This window comes from Bacillus rossius, assembly GCF_032445375.1.
Source record: "Bacillus rossius redtenbacheri isolate Brsri chromosome 4 unlocalized genomic scaffold, Brsri_v3 Brsri_v3_scf4_1, whole genome shotgun sequence".
NCBI classification, from domain to species: domain Eukaryota; kingdom Metazoa; phylum Arthropoda; class Insecta; order Phasmatodea; family Bacillidae; genus Bacillus; species Bacillus rossius.
Window position 1 is genome coordinate 25,966,823 of NW_026962010.1, and position 18,941 is coordinate 25,985,763.

The window sequence follows — 18,941 nt, forward strand, 5'->3', positions numbered from 1 at the left end:
GTGATACAGAGACTGGTATTATAGTTTGTCCGTTCTCAGTAGGACCGTCGTGAGGCATGCCAGACGTAAGCAGTTAGTCCTATCTCAAACGACATAAAGATAAAGAAAGCTGGACTCGCGCGCTGCCGCTGTGTTGATGTGGAGTGTTGTCGGAGAAGAAGAGGGGAAATGAAGGAGGAAGGGAAAAGGGTCAAGGATTCTAACACTCCTTTGTCTGGTTGGCTGGCTAGCTGGCAGGAGGGAGGTTAAGCCACGCCTCTGCCTCTGCCTCTGCCTCTGCCTCTGCCTCTCTCCACTCCATTCTAAGCGCTGCCTCTGCCTCTCTCCCCCCTGTCATAGCGCTGCCTCTCCCCCCTGCGGAGTCGTTGCCTCTCTCTCCCTCCTGCCGCGTCGCTGCCTCCAAGACGCACAACTTGAAAAGAAAAATCTATTTTTTCCTCCAAATTCACGTATAGGCCCCCTCCCCTTTTTTGGAGCCTTTACGCGAGTAAATACGGTATATAATATAAACTGCAAATTATCAGTATATATAAAACCAATAATTAAGACAATAACTTACAAAATGGAATTTTTTCCGCAAGAAACAGTTGCTACAAAAAAACAGAGAAATGCAACTTTTTAACAATTCATTCATCATTCATGTTGCTCAAATGCCAGTGTCGTCATTAGTTCTGCATTTTTGTCCAACAGATTATGCCTCCTGTCTGTAACAACTGTATTGTATGATGAAAAAAATCTCTCGCTATCTACATTGGAGCATGGAATCCAGATACATTTTAGAGAAGCAGATGCGAACTCGGGGAAGTCATGTGTTTTTCTCGTGATTTTCTTTAACCAAGTCTTTCATTCGTGTGTAACTTCGAGCAATGTCCATACACGTTGTCGTAAGCACCTAGTTATTTTAGTTATTTTGGGTTAGTATTAGAAATATAAAAATACTATAACTATAATTCTGGTATTAAATTGTATTATAAGCATAAGGTGAATAATGAGTAATGTTTCAATAGAGTGTTTCATGTCTTGTATATCGAACGATGAGTATGCCTGTCGAAGGTTTACAAACATTCTACGTCAGTTGGCTAACCGAATGTTAGTTATGTGTGGTGGTTCAAACAGACTGTTTACTGCAGAGGAAACTACGCATCACAAGGTTCAACAATGACCGAATCCTTGGACTGAACATGAAACGAGTGTGTAAATGAAAACGACGAATCACGAGAAAGGGTGGGGAGAGAGTGCGCTCTGCCCCGGCAGAAGGAAGCGGACGGAAGAGAGAGTGTGTCAGGAGACTCCCGAGGAGGAGGTCCTAGGATGGGGACTGAGAGCTTTGTCAGAAGGAACAGATTTGTAGAATCTTAAGTTTGTACTTGTAATTTCTATGTATCAAGAAGTGGATGTAAAAGCTTTGTAGAGTTTAATACTTGTAACGAGCCAAGAATGAAGAATAATAATAAGAGTTGTCCTGTCTGCAGTAGTAAGTTATTGCTTTTGATCGCTCCGCTGCCCCACATAGCCTCACCTATAAGGAACCAGCCGCTCGGTCACGACATTATGGTGTCAGATGTGGGGTTTCTGTGAGTGAATACTGCGTAAGGACAGCCAGATACAAATCTACGAAAGAATAAGAGAGAAGGGAAAATCGTCCGTCACTGGTATTAGAGCACCGCATCCCAGGAGCGACGGCGAGTCAGAGTGTTTGAAGAAGATATCAACTTCCGCGAGGCAGCGACTGGACTACTGATAATCAGCGAGGAAAAGCCAAGAACGTATCCAAACAACATCAACAACGAAGATGACGTAAAGCCCCACTCGTCATACTCCAAGAGTCCAAGAGGATGTTGACATAGAAGATAGGAACAGCGGACGCCGCCAGCCGAAGATAGCCCCGCAGTAGGGAAGAGGCGACAGCTGCAGACGGCAGCGCGAGGGACGACCAACCGGAGCTACGTGTGAAGTGCTGAGGGCCATGGGTACCCTCACGAAATTTATTATAATAAGGTCAGTACGGCTAATACGTTAAGCATGATACCTACAGTTTGGTATTAATAGGAGGGTTACGTTTACTCCACAATTATGGCTGACAGTAACGAGGAAAGTGAAACTGGGGAAGTTTTTATTTCCGTAACAGAGGCGTTAAAGTAATAAATAAACCATTTGATGGTACAAAAAACAAACTCAAAGAATTTTGCGATAATGTTGACACGGCTGTTGAACTAGTGAACCCAGAACATCATAGAGTGCTGTTAAAGTTCGTAAAATCAAAAATAGTTGGGGACGCGAAAGCCAAAATTTTAGTCCGCGAAAACACTGATACTTGGGAAGAGGTAAAAGAAATTTTAGAGGAGAATTATGCGGTTCGCAGAACTTTAGATTTCTACGCTTGTCGGTTATTTAATGCTCGACAGGGATCACATGAGCCTGTTGTAAACTGGGGTAGCCGAGTCGATACAATGGTAACTGAACTTAAAGAGGCAGCCTTAAAGGTATGCACCCGCCCGCAAGAAAACAGGGCAATGGCCTAAATACAACATTTGGCTAGAGCCTGCTTCGTACAAGGGTTATCTGATGAAAGAATTCAAACAGTTATTCGGAGCAAGGGCGCTCAAATTGAGACTCTAGGGTTAGCTGTAGAATCGGCACTAGAGGAGGAGTCGAATATTTTGTCTCTTAAGGAGAGAATTAGACCCCCAATGTTAAAAGTAGGAGATACGGTAACAAGAAGGCCCAGTTATTCGAATTGCGGAAAAGGCGGACACACACTAGAAAAATGTTTCTTACGAAAACCCGATAAAAATAAAGGATGGAAAAAATATGTACACGTAGGAGAGCTATTTTGTAAAAATTGTAACACTACAGGACACACAGACGTGAATTGTCGACGTAAACAAAGAGATGACAGAAAGACTTTTCATCCCCACAAAGAGGAGAGAAACAGGGGAAACTCCACATGCTTTGAGTGCGGTAAACCGGGACATTATGCCCGAAACTGCTTTAACAAACACGGAAAATACAACAATACCAATTTTGCCAAAGGAAATGATTACCCAAATCAGTACAGGTATGACCAAAGAAATCACAAGGAATTAGGATATATTAATAAAGGAGGGCCAGAGGATAGACCTTCCTATACCGAATCGCGATTATGGAAACATAGGGAAAACACGGGAAACTAAAAGGGGGGGCATTACGAGCAGCGGTATATGCACCCTAAGGAGCCGAACACAGACAGCTGCATTAGAAAATCTAGAATAGAGTATGAACAAAGTAATGATGATGCTATCTGTACCAAGAGTAGTTTAGTTTCTTTACAGCTAGACGAAATACGTGAAGCAGTAGACTGCCTTATAGACACAGGGTCCGACATAACACTAATCAGAGAGAATGTTCTAAATAAGAGTATCCTATCGGTCAGTGATAAAAAGGAGAAGACTAAGATTCGCGGTTTAGCCACCAATGTAATGGCTACAAAAGGGACTGTTAATTTAAATTTTTGTTTACCATCTTCCACAGTAAGAAATAAATGTCACATTACAAAATCCTGTCCTCATGCATGTATTTTGGGCAAAGATTTTCTAAGTTTTACTAAATCTGTTGTTGATTTCAAATATAATAGACTGATAATCAACAAGGAGCAAATCCCCTTTTGTGAAGAAGATCATGCTGTCAAAAATATGAGAATTCATGTAACAGCTAGGTGCGAAAAAATAGTGCAATTAAATGCTAGCAACGAAGGATTAGGACTAGTAGAAAAACGAGAAATAGAAAAGGGAGTTTATCTAGGAGATGGATTGACGGAAGTGATAAATGGCAAATGTTTATGTTCTATATTAAATACTAACGGACACGAAGAAGAAGTAGATATGCCCGTCGTTGAATTAGAGGAAATACCCTCTACAGCGAAATTGTTGAGTATTCAAAATTCCGATAGGGAAAGGAAAGAGAAATTGGCATCGATGTTAAGGGTAGACCATCTACACGACACAGAAAAAAAGCAATTGATAAAATTATGCAAAGAGTTTGTAGACATTTTTCACTTGCCCGGTGATACACTCACATGTACTCCAACCATTGAACATAGTATCCCTACAGGTGCTGAGACGAGGCCCATTAATGTAAAACCATATCGTATTCCGGAAATTCACAAGGAGGAAATTAAAAAACAAGAGACACAGATGTTAGAACAGGGTATTATCAAACCCAGTCTGAGCCCTTCGAACTCGCCTATATTAGTGATTCCAAAAAAACGAGACGCTTCCAATCAACAGAAATGGAGGGTCGTTGTAGATTTTAGAAAACTGAATCTTGTGTCAGTGGACTCGGTGTATCAGATGCCGAATATTACAGAAATATTAGATCAATTAGGATAAGCAAAATATTTCTTGACCCTAGATTTGGCTAGTGGTTATTTGCTGGTAAGGATGAAACAGGAAGATCAACCCAAAACCGCATTTAGTACCCCGACGGGTCACTATGAGATGTGCAGAATGATGTTTGGGTTAAAGGGAGCTCCTGCGACCTTTACGAGATTAATGAACACTGTTTTGTCAGGACTAAATGGAATTAAATGTCTTGTTTACTTAGATGATATCATAATACATGGCCAATCAGTAGAGATACATAACGACCGGTTAAGAGAGGTTTTCACTAGAATGAGAGAGCATAACCTTAAGCTACAACCTGATAAATGCGAGTTTTTACGCACGGAGGTAACGTTTTTAGGACACATGATTAGCGACGATGGCGTGAAACCAGATCCGGAGAAAGTGATCAAAGTACAGGGATACCCTAGACCAAAGAACGCTAAAGACATCAAAATGTTTTGCGGATTAGCCTCGTATTACCGAAGATTTATACCGAACTTCAGCAAAATTGCAAATCCCCTCTACAACCTTGTAAAAAGTGACGTTCCCTTTATCTGGGGAGATGAACAGGAAACTGCATTTAACACCCTAAAAGAAATCCTGACCTCAGAACCAATTTTACAGTATCCGGATTTTAATAAACCGTTTATCGTGACGACAGACGCTAGCAAACTAGCTATAGGAGCCATTTTGTCCCAAGGAGAAGTAGGTAAGGACAAGACCGTCGCCTATGCCAGCCGTACGTTGAATAAGGCGGAGGTCAATTACTCGACGACTGAGCGCAAAATGTTAGCGATAGTGTGGGCTGTAAAATATTTCAGGCCCTATCTATTAGGTCGCCATTTCATGGTGATAACCGACCATAAACCTCTACAATATGTTTTTAACGTAAAAGACCCTAGTTCCAGGTTGTTAAGATGGCGGTTAAAATTGGAAGAATATTCATATGAGATTAAACACAGAGCCGGTAAAACTATCATGCATGCCGATGCGCTGAGTAGGCTTTGCGAAGTAAAAGAAATGGAGGAATTGACAACAGACGAATCTCACTCTGTAGAGGATAACACTGAGAAGCGAGAGGGTGAATTATCCACGGAAAGGAAACGGGAAATTATTAAGGAAATTCACAACACACAGATAGGAGGCCATCAAGGGATCGCCCGAACATACGACCGAATAAAAAAATATTATAAGTGGAACGGGATGAAAACAGACATAGAAACCTATATTAGAAGGTGTGACTCTTGCCAAAGGAATAAATTAACGCGACCTTACATAAAAATGCCGCTTGAAATTACGGACACGCCTAATGTAGTATGGGAAAAATGTGCTCTCGACATTGTGGGACCACTAGTTGAGACTGCCAATAATCATAAATATTTACTAACGTTTCAAGATCTATTATCCAAGTATACGGTAGCCATACCCCTTTGCGACCAAACAGCCGAATCGGTGGCGCGAGCTTTTGTGAACGAAATAATACTAAGATTTGGTATACCACAAGTGATAATCTCAGATCAAGGAAGCAATTTTACAAGTGATCTGTTTAAGAAGGTGTGTAAATTGTTAAAAATTGCCAAAATCAAAACAACTGCCTATCACCCTCAATCTAATGGGAGTCTAGAGAGATGGCACCGTTCCCTCACTGAATTTTTAAGACACTTCATCGCCACCAACCAACTTCATTGGGACGAATGGATAAATTATGCCACTTTTGTCCATAACACTATGCCTCATAGGTCCACGGGATTTACACCCCATGAATTATTATTTGGTACATTACCTAATATTCCTGGCATCCTACAGAAGGACTTTATAGAAAAGAATTATAATTATGAGAATTATGTCAAAACCTTAAAAACAAATTTGCAAGAGACTTTCAAATTAGCAAAAAAACATTTAATCATCTCTAAAGAAATAAATAAAAGGAATTATGATCAACATGTGAACCAGCACATTTTTCATATTGGTGATCAAGTCCTTCTGTATGATGAGACTGTCAGAAGGGGTAGGTCCAAGAAACTGTCCAGCCAATATGTAGGCCCCTATAATGTTGTAAAAGTAGAAGGAGTAAATATAACCATCCTTACCAAACGTAAGAAGCTTGTAAAGGTACATGCAAACAGGTTAAAGCCGTACTTTTAATTGGTATGTTACAGTCAACTCATTTTTACCCTGTTGCTGAACCCTGAACATGTGAGTGGAGTGTCATCAAGACTAGACATTCAAATCACTAAAATTGAAAAAACTTCGGGACTGTACTACGAACATAACGGCAATGGACGATTGTATAATACTGAATGGAGATTAATCTCCTATTTAAATTTAAGTCAGCCTGAAAATAATTATAATACGATAAGACGATATGTAAGTGTTGTAAATGAATTATGTAATAAGGAAATTCCGGTGTATAAGGGTAAAACTCTATGTTTTAATACTATAACAAAATTATCAAACAGGTTAGACGCCACTGCGCGCACCATAGAAATAATAGGAGGTATAACCAAAGACCATGTTAGTCCTAGAGTAAAAAGAAGTTTCTTTCCATTTAACCTAATAGGGCAATTGAGTAAAGTGATTTTTGGTACGCTAGACGAAGAAGATGCAGAATTTTATAATAATAAAATTACGAAACTTGAGAGCGAACAATTAGACTTTCTTAAGCTGAGTAAGAAACAAATTTTTATTGTAAAATCGACCTTGCAAACCATGAACCGAACTGTTAAAGACTTAAATGAGAATCAGCAAATGTTAGCTGACCAACTAGTAAAACTTACAGATGAGATAAACCGCATAAACTCGAATGTAATCGACGCTTTATCTCATCATAACCTACGAATACGAGTAAACGAGCATTTGACTCTATTAAATCAAGAAATTGAAACCCTTTCATTTCAATGTGAATCTATTTTGAATTCCATAATAAATGCATTTAAAGGGATTTTAAACCCCCATATTATAACACCACAAAAAATCGTTGAATATTTCAATGCATTTCAATCTACTCATTCTCGAGAATTTAATCTCCCATTACCAGAAGGAACAATCAAAGATAGTTCCCTTCTTAACCTGATGGAGCTGGAAGTGTTTAGCAAAAGGAACATTTTATGTTATGTAATTAGACTACCAGTAACTGATCATTTAATTTTTGATATATATAGAATCATTCCATTGCCTGTAAAAATGAAAACTGCCACAAACAAATATGTTTTCATAGATCCGGAAACGGATTATATTATGATGGAACACTCAAAACAGTACTACGCAAAAATAAGCAAGTATGAATTGAGTAAGTGTAAAGTAATAACTAAAACTCTTAGAGTGTGTAGACAAACCTTTCCATTGATCAATACTTATGAACGGGAAGATTGTGCAGCCAAATTATTGTATACTACAGGTCCTATACCTAGCAATTGTGTTAAGAAAATAGTAGAGCTAAAGCAGACCCTTTGGATTCAGCTACAGCACAATGAATGGATATATATTGCGCCAGATAAAAAAAAAATTACTATAGTTTGCGATCAAACTGGACCTTTTGACGCAACAGTTGAAGACACTGGCAAACTTAAGTTTATAAGTGCATGTAAAGGTTACAGTACCAACATCTTTATATCCTCCCAACTGGAGTTAACTACTAACACTAGCACAAAAGATGTTATTCCCAAAATATTGACATAGATTGTTGTGATGAAACAAACTATAAAGTAACACTTGAGAAATTAAAAACAAATTTACATTTGAAACCTACAATAACTCGGTTAGACGATTTGAAGATTGCCGGTCACAAAATAGAGGAAGTAGAGCATATGATAAATGAAGAGGAATGGAAAATAAAACACACAAACGTGATTTCACGAGTATCTGTAATGTCCTATATCATTATCATATCATTAAGTTGTATTTTATGTATATATTGTTGTATAAAATGTGGATGTTGTAAAACTATTGTCGGTAATTGCTACAAGAGGTGAAGGACGGTGATTGCTGTAATTGTAAAACCATATGTTTTAAACCAACAATTGTAAACACATATAGACCTAGGGAAAGCAATGAGCTGGTCCATTCCGTTAACGAAAGCCAGCTAGAGGAAAAGATCAAATTGAGAGGAAACAGTTTACGGAGAACTCAGACTAGTCGTTGATGGCTAAGTACCATTTCAAACTAAGAGAGGTGTAAAGAAACAATTGTATTTTCTTTAATTGTTTCTTTTTCCCCCGCAAGGGAGGTGTCGTAAGCACCTAGTTATTTTAGTTATTTTGGGTTAGTATTAGAAATATAAAAATACTATAACTATAATTTTGGTATTAAATTGTATTATAAGCATAAGGTGAATAATGAGTAGTGTTTCAATAGAGTGTTTCATGTCTTGTGTATCGAACGATGAGTATGCCTGTCGAAGGTTTACAAGCATTCTACGTCAGTTGGCTAACCAAATGTTAGTTATGTGTGGTGGTTCAAACAGACTGTTTACTGCAGAGGAAACTACGCATCACAAGGTTCAACAATGACTGAATTCTTGGACTGAACATGAAACGAGTGTGTAAATGAAAACGACGAATCACGAGAAAGGGTGGGGAGAGAGTGCGCTCTGCCCCGGCAGAAGGAAGCGGACGGAAGAGAGAGTGTGTCAGTGTGTTGACCAGTGTGTGACTTGTGGCATATGTGGATGCTTCCAAGTGCTCAATCATTTTGATCAAACTTTGAAGATGCTCTTTCACAAAATTAGCTTGCACTATAATTTTTTTTGTATCCACTTGTGACAAAGAATTGAAATATTCAATCCCTGCGTTTGGCAAATCTTGAATATATTCGGAAGTAAAAAACTCAATCATGTCTGTAATATACTCAGAAGAGTATATCACAGATTGAAACCAACTGTTCCACTGAGTCAAGATTAGATGGGCAGGGGAAACTGAGTGACATTTTTCTCTCCGTTTGGATACTTCTCCATCAAAAAATTTGAATAGAGATGTTTCCTCTTCCTAGTGTTGAGGAATGCTGACTTAATCTTGCTGATTGCAGAGTTTAGTTCAGTCAACACTTTAGGGCAGATGCTGCCAACAATGTTCAATTTGTGTGCCCAGCACTGAATATGCAGCATCTGATCACCCAAAACTACTTGCAAAGAAGTACTGCACTTTGTCATATACCGAGCACTGTCACTTACAAATTCCACTACCGAATCATAATGTACATCATACTCTTTCATGGAGTCCAACACTGCTCGAGCACAGTGTGTTGCATTAGCTTGCTCAAGAAAATGTACCCCGGCCACAAAGGTCTTCTGTGTGTCTGTAGGCTCCAACAGACGAAACAGTACAACAAACACACACTTTCCTCTTCTGTCTGTAGTTTCGTCTGCTTAAATGCAAATGGACTTCCCATGAACTTCTCTTTTCAAACAAATTTGGGTTCAAGTTCGTTTTTTGTGACAACACTAGAACTTGTTAGTTTCCACATTTTAATAATACTAGAACCATGATTTTATTTATGCTCACGGCAAGGGCGCCCATATGGCAGTTTGTAGGGGGGCCAGACTATAAAATAGTTTGTAAGGGGAGGGGGCAGACCTTAAAAAATTGACAATAAGTGTCAAAAATTACAATTTGCCAAAAATCCTCAAAAACCCACACATTTTTTCCTCTTCCTGAAAGCTGGGGGAGGCAGCCACAGCACTACCCTGCTCATGGGTATGGGCGCCCTTGGCTCACGGTTCCAAGGATGGCATTCGTAAAATCGCTGCCTTTGTAAAATCGGGGCTGGCCCATTTGCCCCCCCCCCCCCCTAAAACCATTTTATTTCTTTAACTTTTTGAACTAAATATATTTGGTATTACTTGTGTGTATTTTGTCGTTATAAACAACTTATAATTAAATATTAACGACTATTACTGCAAAGAGGGGGGAAAAAACCTCTGGCCGTAGCGTGTGAACTAGAGCTGTAGCAAACCGTATGTATTCGTTACTGAGTAACGGGTGCGCTGTCTATATACGAGTAACGAAACGTTACACACGGCTGCATTTCGTTACTCACATTATTCGTGTTTCACGCATGTGCGCGCATATTCGATGAATTTACGTTACAAAGAACTATGTTTGTTTATTAAGTAAAGTATAATTTGGAAATTCGTCGTCTAAGTTTTTTTACTGTTTATTAAAGGTATTGTGTGTGTAGACAAAGTTTGAGATTGGAACAGAAACAACGTAAGAAAGTATTTTTTACAAATTAGAAATATGTATGTTTTTGTTTTTTATTATCGCGTATTTTCACGTTTTTATTATTATCTTAAAAGCGATAATATAATAAAGCCGCTCTAATGAGTTTTAATTGTTTCTTGGTTAACAAAAACTGTTAATTATCAAATATTGTTAATTGTATATATTCTGTTTATTAATATTTACACGACGTCATACTGTACGCGTACGCAATACTTGATTCGTTGTATGTTATGCGGTATCAGAAGTAACAAGTAACGATTCGATAGTAACGAGTACTGATTGTTATAGTAACGAATACATACGGGTACACTTTTTTTCGTTACTTTTACACCTCTAGTGTGAACGTGGAATGCGCATTGGCCCGCCCCGCCAGCCCGACGCCGCGCCGCCCGCCCTTTCCCGCGCTATCTTCCCACGCTGCGGCCGGTTTCGGATGCTACAGTCTCTGCGCTGCTGTTATTTTAAATATTCAGATACATGGAAAGTGTTATACAATCGTTTTAAAGATTTTGCAATCAAAAACAAACTAATATCATCAATTTAAAAATAAGTTACCTAACTTTTATTTTTCCGCCTTGCAGAAAGAAGCAGGTTTCCTTTGTCACTATTCTTTTTAAAACGCGTCTTATTGCCACCAATTGCAGCGTTTCCCACCTATTTCAATTTAAAAATGTGGCTTCGTGGTAGCGCGATACAACAAAACAAGTAGTGACGACCTCAGACATGTGTGACATCTGTTATGTGTTACTGCAATGAACCTCTGCGTGCGGAGTGCCCGACATCTGTGTGTGGACGCGTGAACTACGATGTGTAAAATTCGTTCTTCGTCTACCGATTACAAAGGTTACGGCGGAACAGATTTTTCAGCTGGTATTGCTTCTAAATGCATCCAGCTGTTTCTAACTCATGCACACATGTGTTGTAAAATATTATTATTTTGTTTCCAATTTCCAATCAAATTATACTAGCATTCGTCCACTAAACTTCGCAGTTTTTAGGAATAATTAGTTAATAAAATAAGAAGCGTACCGAAATTTTGAGTAATAACATTTTTAAGATCCATCCTTACTCTGTAAATAATATTTTACCAAAATCCATTTTATGTCATGACATTTACAGAATCTGCTCCGCCGCGAACGTTGATTTTGCTGCTCGCGCACTCTTAACCAACCTTTCACTTCAGTATTATTTGTGTAATTTTTCAGATGATATTTTTTTTAATTTTTTTTGGTGGGATTCCAAATATTATTCTTACTATTCAAATTGAATATTTGTATTTGCAAATAATTTGAAATTTGTATTCAATTTTAACTAAAAAAACTGACATTCACACTAACTCATGGAGCCATCTCATGAACATTGCCACACACCCTTATTTGAAATAAAAAAAGACCAACTAAAAACACAGCAAAAACAAAATAAAAAAAGAATCTAGCTTAAATTTGTTTTGCAATTTTGTTAATAACTATGCCCGTCACCTTAAAATGCATTAAATTGGTAAATTACTTTAATAAATAAATAAATATTGATAGCACTGGGTAAAATAATTTCGTAAGTGTTAATAAAACTTACAAAGTTCTGAGAAACAATAAAAATCAATTTTAATATACTTTAATCTGATTTGCAAAGTGCCAGAAAAATTTGTGTCTTGCTAGTTGATGCTCATTTACACTTTAGAAGCTTTTTTTTTTTTGTTTCTAATTTGCCAGTTTTTTTTTTGTTGCTAAATTCCAATTTAAATGCTATTATAGCTTATTTAATAAATAAATGTTAATTTTCAGGTTAATTATTTTAAAATTTTATTTATTTATAAAAATAATGTCTGTATAATGCCCTATAATGCTACAAAGTTTTTAACAGTTTACAAAATTGTTGTATAATATATATTGTTTCACAATTAGAACCCAGTATCGTAAACTTTCACCTAATATTTAAACTTTGCAGTTTTTCTGGGACACATGCGTTTATATAATTAATTTTTTTTTATATCATTACCTCAGTTAATACACATACACAACCCGGTACGCAAACCAGTTGCCACAGATTTTCTCATTTCAGAGCAAAGGTGTTTGAATGGCTAATAAGATAAAAACAAAAAAAGGCTGCATTATTTTGCATTTAGCTTTAGCATGATTGTGAAGTAAATCACAGCAGGACTAGAGGAGATCTCCAAATGTTACTCTTGAAACATGTGGTGATATTGTGGTAATTGTTCTCTACACAAGTTTTCATGAGCAGCATTTTTCGTGATATTGCCATGTCTCTATGTACACATGTATCCTAAATAAGTTCAAAATAAGCCCTTTACAAAATCCACATGTTTTGTGCATTATTGTAAGATATCAAACCTGCAAATTTATATATGCTAGCATATTGCACTACCAATTTTTGTTTGAAACTGAAACAGTGGGTAATCTGTGGGTATTTGTACATAAAAAGATTTAGTTTCCAAACAATTAGAAAGTAAATAATTAGTTTTAAATAAGTAGCATTAAAAAAAGCTAATTTCACAATGGATGGTATTTAGCCATGTGACTGACCTGCTTGTACTTGTGAGGGAAGGTGCAGCGCTCAATGGTGTCGTGCGATGCCCCGCGTGTCAACTGCGCAAGGCGTCGCTGCTCCACGACACGCATGTAGTCCTCGAGGCGCGCGCTCATGTGTTGCGCCAGGAAGGGGAAGGGCACCAGGTCGTGGGGCAGCATCTGGGGGAACGCTCGTGGGCCGGGCGCAATGCTGATGTGGAAGTGATGCATGCGGCCGGGCTGGTGGTAGTGGTATAGGTGGTGGTGGATGTGCTGGTGCGCGCTCTCCCTGCAGTGACACAGCCAGCAGTGAGCACAGGACTCCGGCGAAACGCTCTCTGCACGGTCGCAACGTAATGAGACACAACCCTGCTCCTGACCTGGTCCGCTCTCAGCGCCAGACACGCTAACACGGTTGTTACACCATAGGATCTCAAGGCATCCCACCTGCCTGGTATCACCCATCAAGGTTAATTGTTTGCAAAAAGCAGAAAGAAACATCTTGCAGATAATACAGTTTATTACTTGGCTTTCACGTCTCTTGTACAGTTCTTTAGATAATGGGTATAAAGCCTCAAATCAGTCACTCCATGGCCGACACTTCACACATGTAGACTTCAAACCCCCAAACATAATAAAAATAATTATGTGAAACAACTGCTGGCCAAGGTAAGCCCCGGAGATATATAAGAAAATGGTATAGATGATTAGAAATGGAAACGGAATTAATTAGCCAGTGATGGCAAATGAATTCTCCGGGTACATGCTGCCTGTCTCATTGAGTGATGAACTGGCTGTATACTGGACAATGGTGACTCATTAGCGACCTCTCACGATAACCATTACAAGTACAGTAAACTTCCAAAAGTCCAGCATACTACAGTCTTGAATGCCAGATGGTCCAACATCTGCAACGATTCTAAAGACTTTAGCTAACTAAGCGTACTTGAGCTGAAAACCTATAATTTTTAGTTAAGGTCGAAAATGCTTTTATAGTACGCACATAAGTTGCAGCCGTACCTGCTTGAACGGCTTGAGATTAGTCTAAAGTGTTCAGCGCGATAAGGGATCGCTTGGAAATGATCAGCGTGCTGCTTGTTTCTGTATCTCATTTCATATCTCATTTCTTCAGTATACTAGGAAGTCGTTGGCCTGTGTTTGTTGAAAAATTTATCCTCAAGTTTCTGCTGGACAATATTTGCAACCAAACATTATCTTACAGATGCATTAGCTCTACAACTTAGCAGGAGATACTGCCTGATAATTCTGCAGCTGCAAGTCCCGAATTACTAGATTATCGGAGTCTGCTGTATTCAAATTCGTGCCACTTGCGTTTGAGAATAATAAAAACAAAATTCAGCAAAATTAATACACATGCAATACATAAAAATAACTCTTAATAATAACACCAGTTATTAATATATGTCAAAATGTTTAGGAAATGGCCTCATTGCAAAACGATTTGATACAAATAAAAGCAATTCTGTGGAAAGAAACAAATCACAGAGTCTAAATGCCATCGTTCACTCCCTCTTCCGGGCACAGGCACTCCCTCTTCTGGCAACAGGCACTCCCTCTTCCGGGCATAAGCACAGACTATGTTCATCACACTAACAGCGCGGAAAGAATGAGTCTCAGGAAAAGAAAGGGGAAGTGAAGACAGATCAGGTTCAAGGGTGCAGCCCCGGTTGATGTCAATACAAAGTCTTCTGGACTTACCAACTCAAAGTCTTGAGTCTTGTTCTTCCTCTTGTATGAACAATTTAACACCATATTTTGTAAATTATAACAATTTATACAATATGTAGAGGAGAAAAATAAATTATATCTAGACAGTCTCTGAAGTCCATGAAATATTTTTTTCTTTCTTATCAAAATGTATTCAACAAACTGCAAAGAAAATTTTCATAATTTTGGAAAAACAAAACATAAATATATTTTCTTTGTAAAGAAATATTCATAGTTACTGCCTTGCAAAAACAAATTAAAAGAATAAGTTTATATATAAGTTTATCTGGCATCTAATAAATACAATGAATAAAATTATAATTACATCTGTAAACACCCTAACACTGTGACGTCGACCGACGTGGTGGCCGGACAGCCCATAAACCGATCGCGCCGCAAGGCTCAACAGTTTCAACCTATTTTATAGTTTTTTATGTAACGCGCTAAAGCGGGAATTGTATCGTGTAGCCTACAATAAATTACAACGTTATAGAACTTGTCTTTTTTCGTTGGACCACGTGTGAACTCCAGGTTGGCGTGTGGGATGCCATAAGAGCCCACAACGTTACTACATAGCGTGCCCGTCGTTGAGAGCGGGTGCAGGTCAATTATTCTGTAGGCAGTGCACGAGGTTTGAGTCATGTCCTCACACGGGCTACGTCACGCCCAGAGTCTCATTCGGGTCCATGCCCCCTTAGACACGGTGGCGCCCTTCTTATTTAACGTCTCTCTAACGCCCCTACAACCCCCCGGCGACATCAACTGCAAGAGTTTAACATGTAAAAATGTGGTGTACACAATATTAACAACATTTGAGCCTTTTATGCACATAACACCAATTTCTTAAAAATTTTTTTGGAATCCTTCACTTCAAACATGGTAGGTGTAAGCACAAGCCCTAATGCAAGAAGTTCAGTGTTGACCCACGATTGTGTTATATTTCTGCTACTTCTATAGTTTATACATAGATAATTTAAACTTTTTTTTTGTGTAGTTTGTACACCAGACCAAATTATTAATTTAAGATTAGTTCTTTAACATGCCTAGTGAATGGTGTTAAATAACGTTTATTAGGTTATTTAAAGTGAAAACATTGCAAAACCTGGAAAGTAAATCAAATACCTTAAAGTATACCTTTTGTGAGATTAGGTCACCTACACTAAGAATACGGCCAAGTGCTTGAACCGGACGGATATGTTTGCGGTTTGCGTGCATGCTCATTGCCCTCTAGGTAAACGTAATCGAGGCCATCACAAGTTTTGTGAATTCATCATAATTAATTCATGTTTGATCGACCAACACAATTTTTTAAGGTTTTCAATACTCCTAAATGATGCATCTACTTCAGTATCAGAACAAGATGTGCATCCGAAACTGTTTAAATTGCCACCAAAGAAAACAGTTCATAAATCTATTTCTTTAACATCAAAACAATCTGACTATCTGGATTTAATTTTGCCCCACACCTAGAACAAGCCGACCATATGAACTTGTTTACTATGTCTACCAACAAAATGGGATCCAGTCCAGCTGGAGGCCAGTAAAAACCGAAGATGGAAGTCAAGTTGAGCTCTATAATTATAAGACTTAAATAGAAAGGTTGAATCGCTTTATATCAAGGTCAAGGACTTAAAAAGTGAAAATATGTTTCTTTAAAATCTGCTTATAAATTCACACTCCGAAGCGGCTGAAATTAAACAAGAACTCTTTTATATTAGGCAAAGTTTATTATCTAATAATGAAATCTTATAGTCAAGCCTTATTGATACCATCGAGTGGCAAGAAGGCTAAATTGCAATTCCGAGCATCTCGGGTAACAGTAGTACGACCTGTGACCTACATCCGCTGTAGTGGATAAGCACCACCCAACATGCCGATGAAGATGGATTCACTGCTGTACAATGTGCAAATAAACCTAAAAACAATGTGAACGTTAAAGCTAAACTGGAACAGGATTGCAAAAAAGCGCCCATGCAAGCGGGCATAAGGAACATTCTCTTAAAACAGTCAGCCCACCAATTATTAAAAAAACAAAAGAACTGTTTGTTACTCGTTTTAATCTGTTGGTCCAGGAACATGAGCTTGTAGATTATAATTCCAATGAGCTCAAGCTATCTCACGTGAAAGTAGCAAAACCTTGAACAAAATTAAATTTGTATTTATTCTTCTACATTTCCATTCTAGAAGAGGATTTCAATAGAATTAACATACCGTATTTAATCGCATAATGTCCGCCATCGCATAAAGTCCGCACTTTTCTTTTTAAATACTTGAAATGGAATATTTTTTAAATCCGCACCAGACAAAGCAACCTTGGCCACCCCTGAAAGGCACAGTAACGGGATGGAAAATTACCGACGCTGTCAACAATGCTTTGACCTTGAGTTGTTCATTTCTCCGGAGCAGTCGCTGAGAGGGTTTTGTAGCGTGATGAAACCGTCCGGACTCAGAAACTCGCATTCCACTGCGCAGCTGCCTGCGACGTCACGCGAGTTGCAAGGGGATGGGCTATATATAGCACAAGCCAGTACACGTCAACTCACACTACGTCACAAAGTAGGGGAGGTAGCGGAGAAGTGGTGGGGGTACATGCGCACGGTTTGTTTATACACACAGTGGACAAGGGACAGGGAGGGAGGCTCGCCGGCGCAGACTAATGCAGACATTAGACATCTGCCCCGTGCCGTCAGTGGCCATCTCAATGAAAGATTAAAAAAAATATCTTTTCACGTAGAAGCATTTATTTTGTGTAGGCTGGCTGTGGCTTCTGAACGTAGGAGCGAGTTAGAGAAGAAAAAAAAAGAGTGGCGTCTTCCACTAATCGCCGGCAACCAATTATCTTGTCACCTGTCACATTTCTCACGCCCGCTGCGGAGGGTCGCCAGTCACCAGCGCTCTGTTAGTAAACTAATTATGAGAGAACAATTTTTTTATTCTACACAAAACATAAAATTTTGAGGAAAAAATTTTTTTTTTCTGACTTCACCTCATAATGTTTGCACCCCATTTTTTTGTCAAAAATGTAGCCTAATTACTGCGGACATTATGCGAGTAAATACGGTAAGTGTTTTGGTCTAGCAGGTGCTTAATTAAACAGTTTTACAGGAAATTACATCTAGAACAATTTTTCGGTAACGAGTCTACGTCTGAAGATCTCAGTGATACCACTAGGGGTAGTCTCAAACCTGTCCCAGCTTGTGTAAACGCTTTCATCTCATCCTAGGTATCTGAAGGAGCATCATAAATTACCTCTGAGATTTCTAATCCTAAGGAGTGGGAATTACTTTATCAAATGTCAGAGGTCTAAGAACTATATCTATTGAATGCTTTCAAAATTTTATCAATTCTCATCATGATATAATCTGCCTTATTGAAACCAAGTTTAACTAATTTTTTTAAAAACTCACACTACTTTACTGACCAATATATAATTTATGGAAATGATACAAACAAATTTCATACATCGTAAAAAAGGTGGTGGCTGTGTCTTAACAGCAGTCAAATAATCTGTTTTGGTTTCAGCTTCACAAAGACCTGCTCCAGAATGCTGGCTCCTGAGGGAGGAGTTTGACTTGCTGGCTTCTGAAGCACAAACACAATTCGCAACTACAACGAATCTCTGCAGTCAGAACTTGGACGTGTACCAGAGTAAACCTGTTTCAGAAATAACGGATCCTCGTTGTTGGTGTAGAAAAATAAAAAAATAAAAAAACTCAATTTACAGCACTCAAAACCATTGTCATGATGTAACTTGGAATACCAGCTACTGAAGTAGTCAGTGAATATGTTTTCTTTAGAGCTGGCAATATTGTCAATAACTAAAGAGAAAAATTAAAACGTGAACATGTTGAAAAATTACTGCTTCTTCATAAAAATTTGAAGTACAATAAGGCATAAGATGCTTCTTTTTATTTCCAATTTGAGTTACTTATTACTAGGGGTATACACTTTTCGTGTTTATTTGTTCACAGAATTTGAGGTTATTTTTCTGGAAAATCGGTGTTATTTTTCTCTGAAAGGGAGGTTATTTTGACTACCAAAATGGAAAACAGTAATACGAATTTCATATCTCAAGTGTCGTGAAACTTGTTTTAACACTTAATACACAC

The 18,941-nt window shown here is 38.3% G+C and overlaps 2 protein-coding genes across 6 annotated transcripts in view; one reads left to right on the top strand and one right to left on the bottom strand.

Annotated features, from left to right (window-relative positions):
• Window positions 1-18,941, bottom strand: part of LOC134541647 (uncharacterized) — a 280,099-nt gene that overhangs the window by 72,083 nt on the left and 189,075 nt on the right. For all 5 annotated transcript variants that reach the window (XM_063385232.1, XM_063385230.1, XM_063385228.1 and 2 more), the window contains exon 9: window positions 13,120-13,393. In XM_063385232.1, coding sequence (XP_063241302.1) covers window positions 13,120-13,393 — 274 coding nt within the window. The remainder of the gene's footprint in view (window positions 1-13,119; window positions 13,394-18,941) is intronic.
• On the top strand, window positions 1,898-9,158 carry LOC134541649 (uncharacterized). Its single transcript, XM_063385233.1, has 2 exons — window positions 1,898-1,998; window positions 6,521-9,158. Exons 1-2 carry the CDS (start codon window positions 1,967-1,969, stop codon window positions 8,037-8,039), a joined length of 1,551 nt encoding a protein of 516 aa, XP_063241303.1. The 5' UTR covers window positions 1,898-1,966; the 3' UTR covers window positions 8,040-9,158.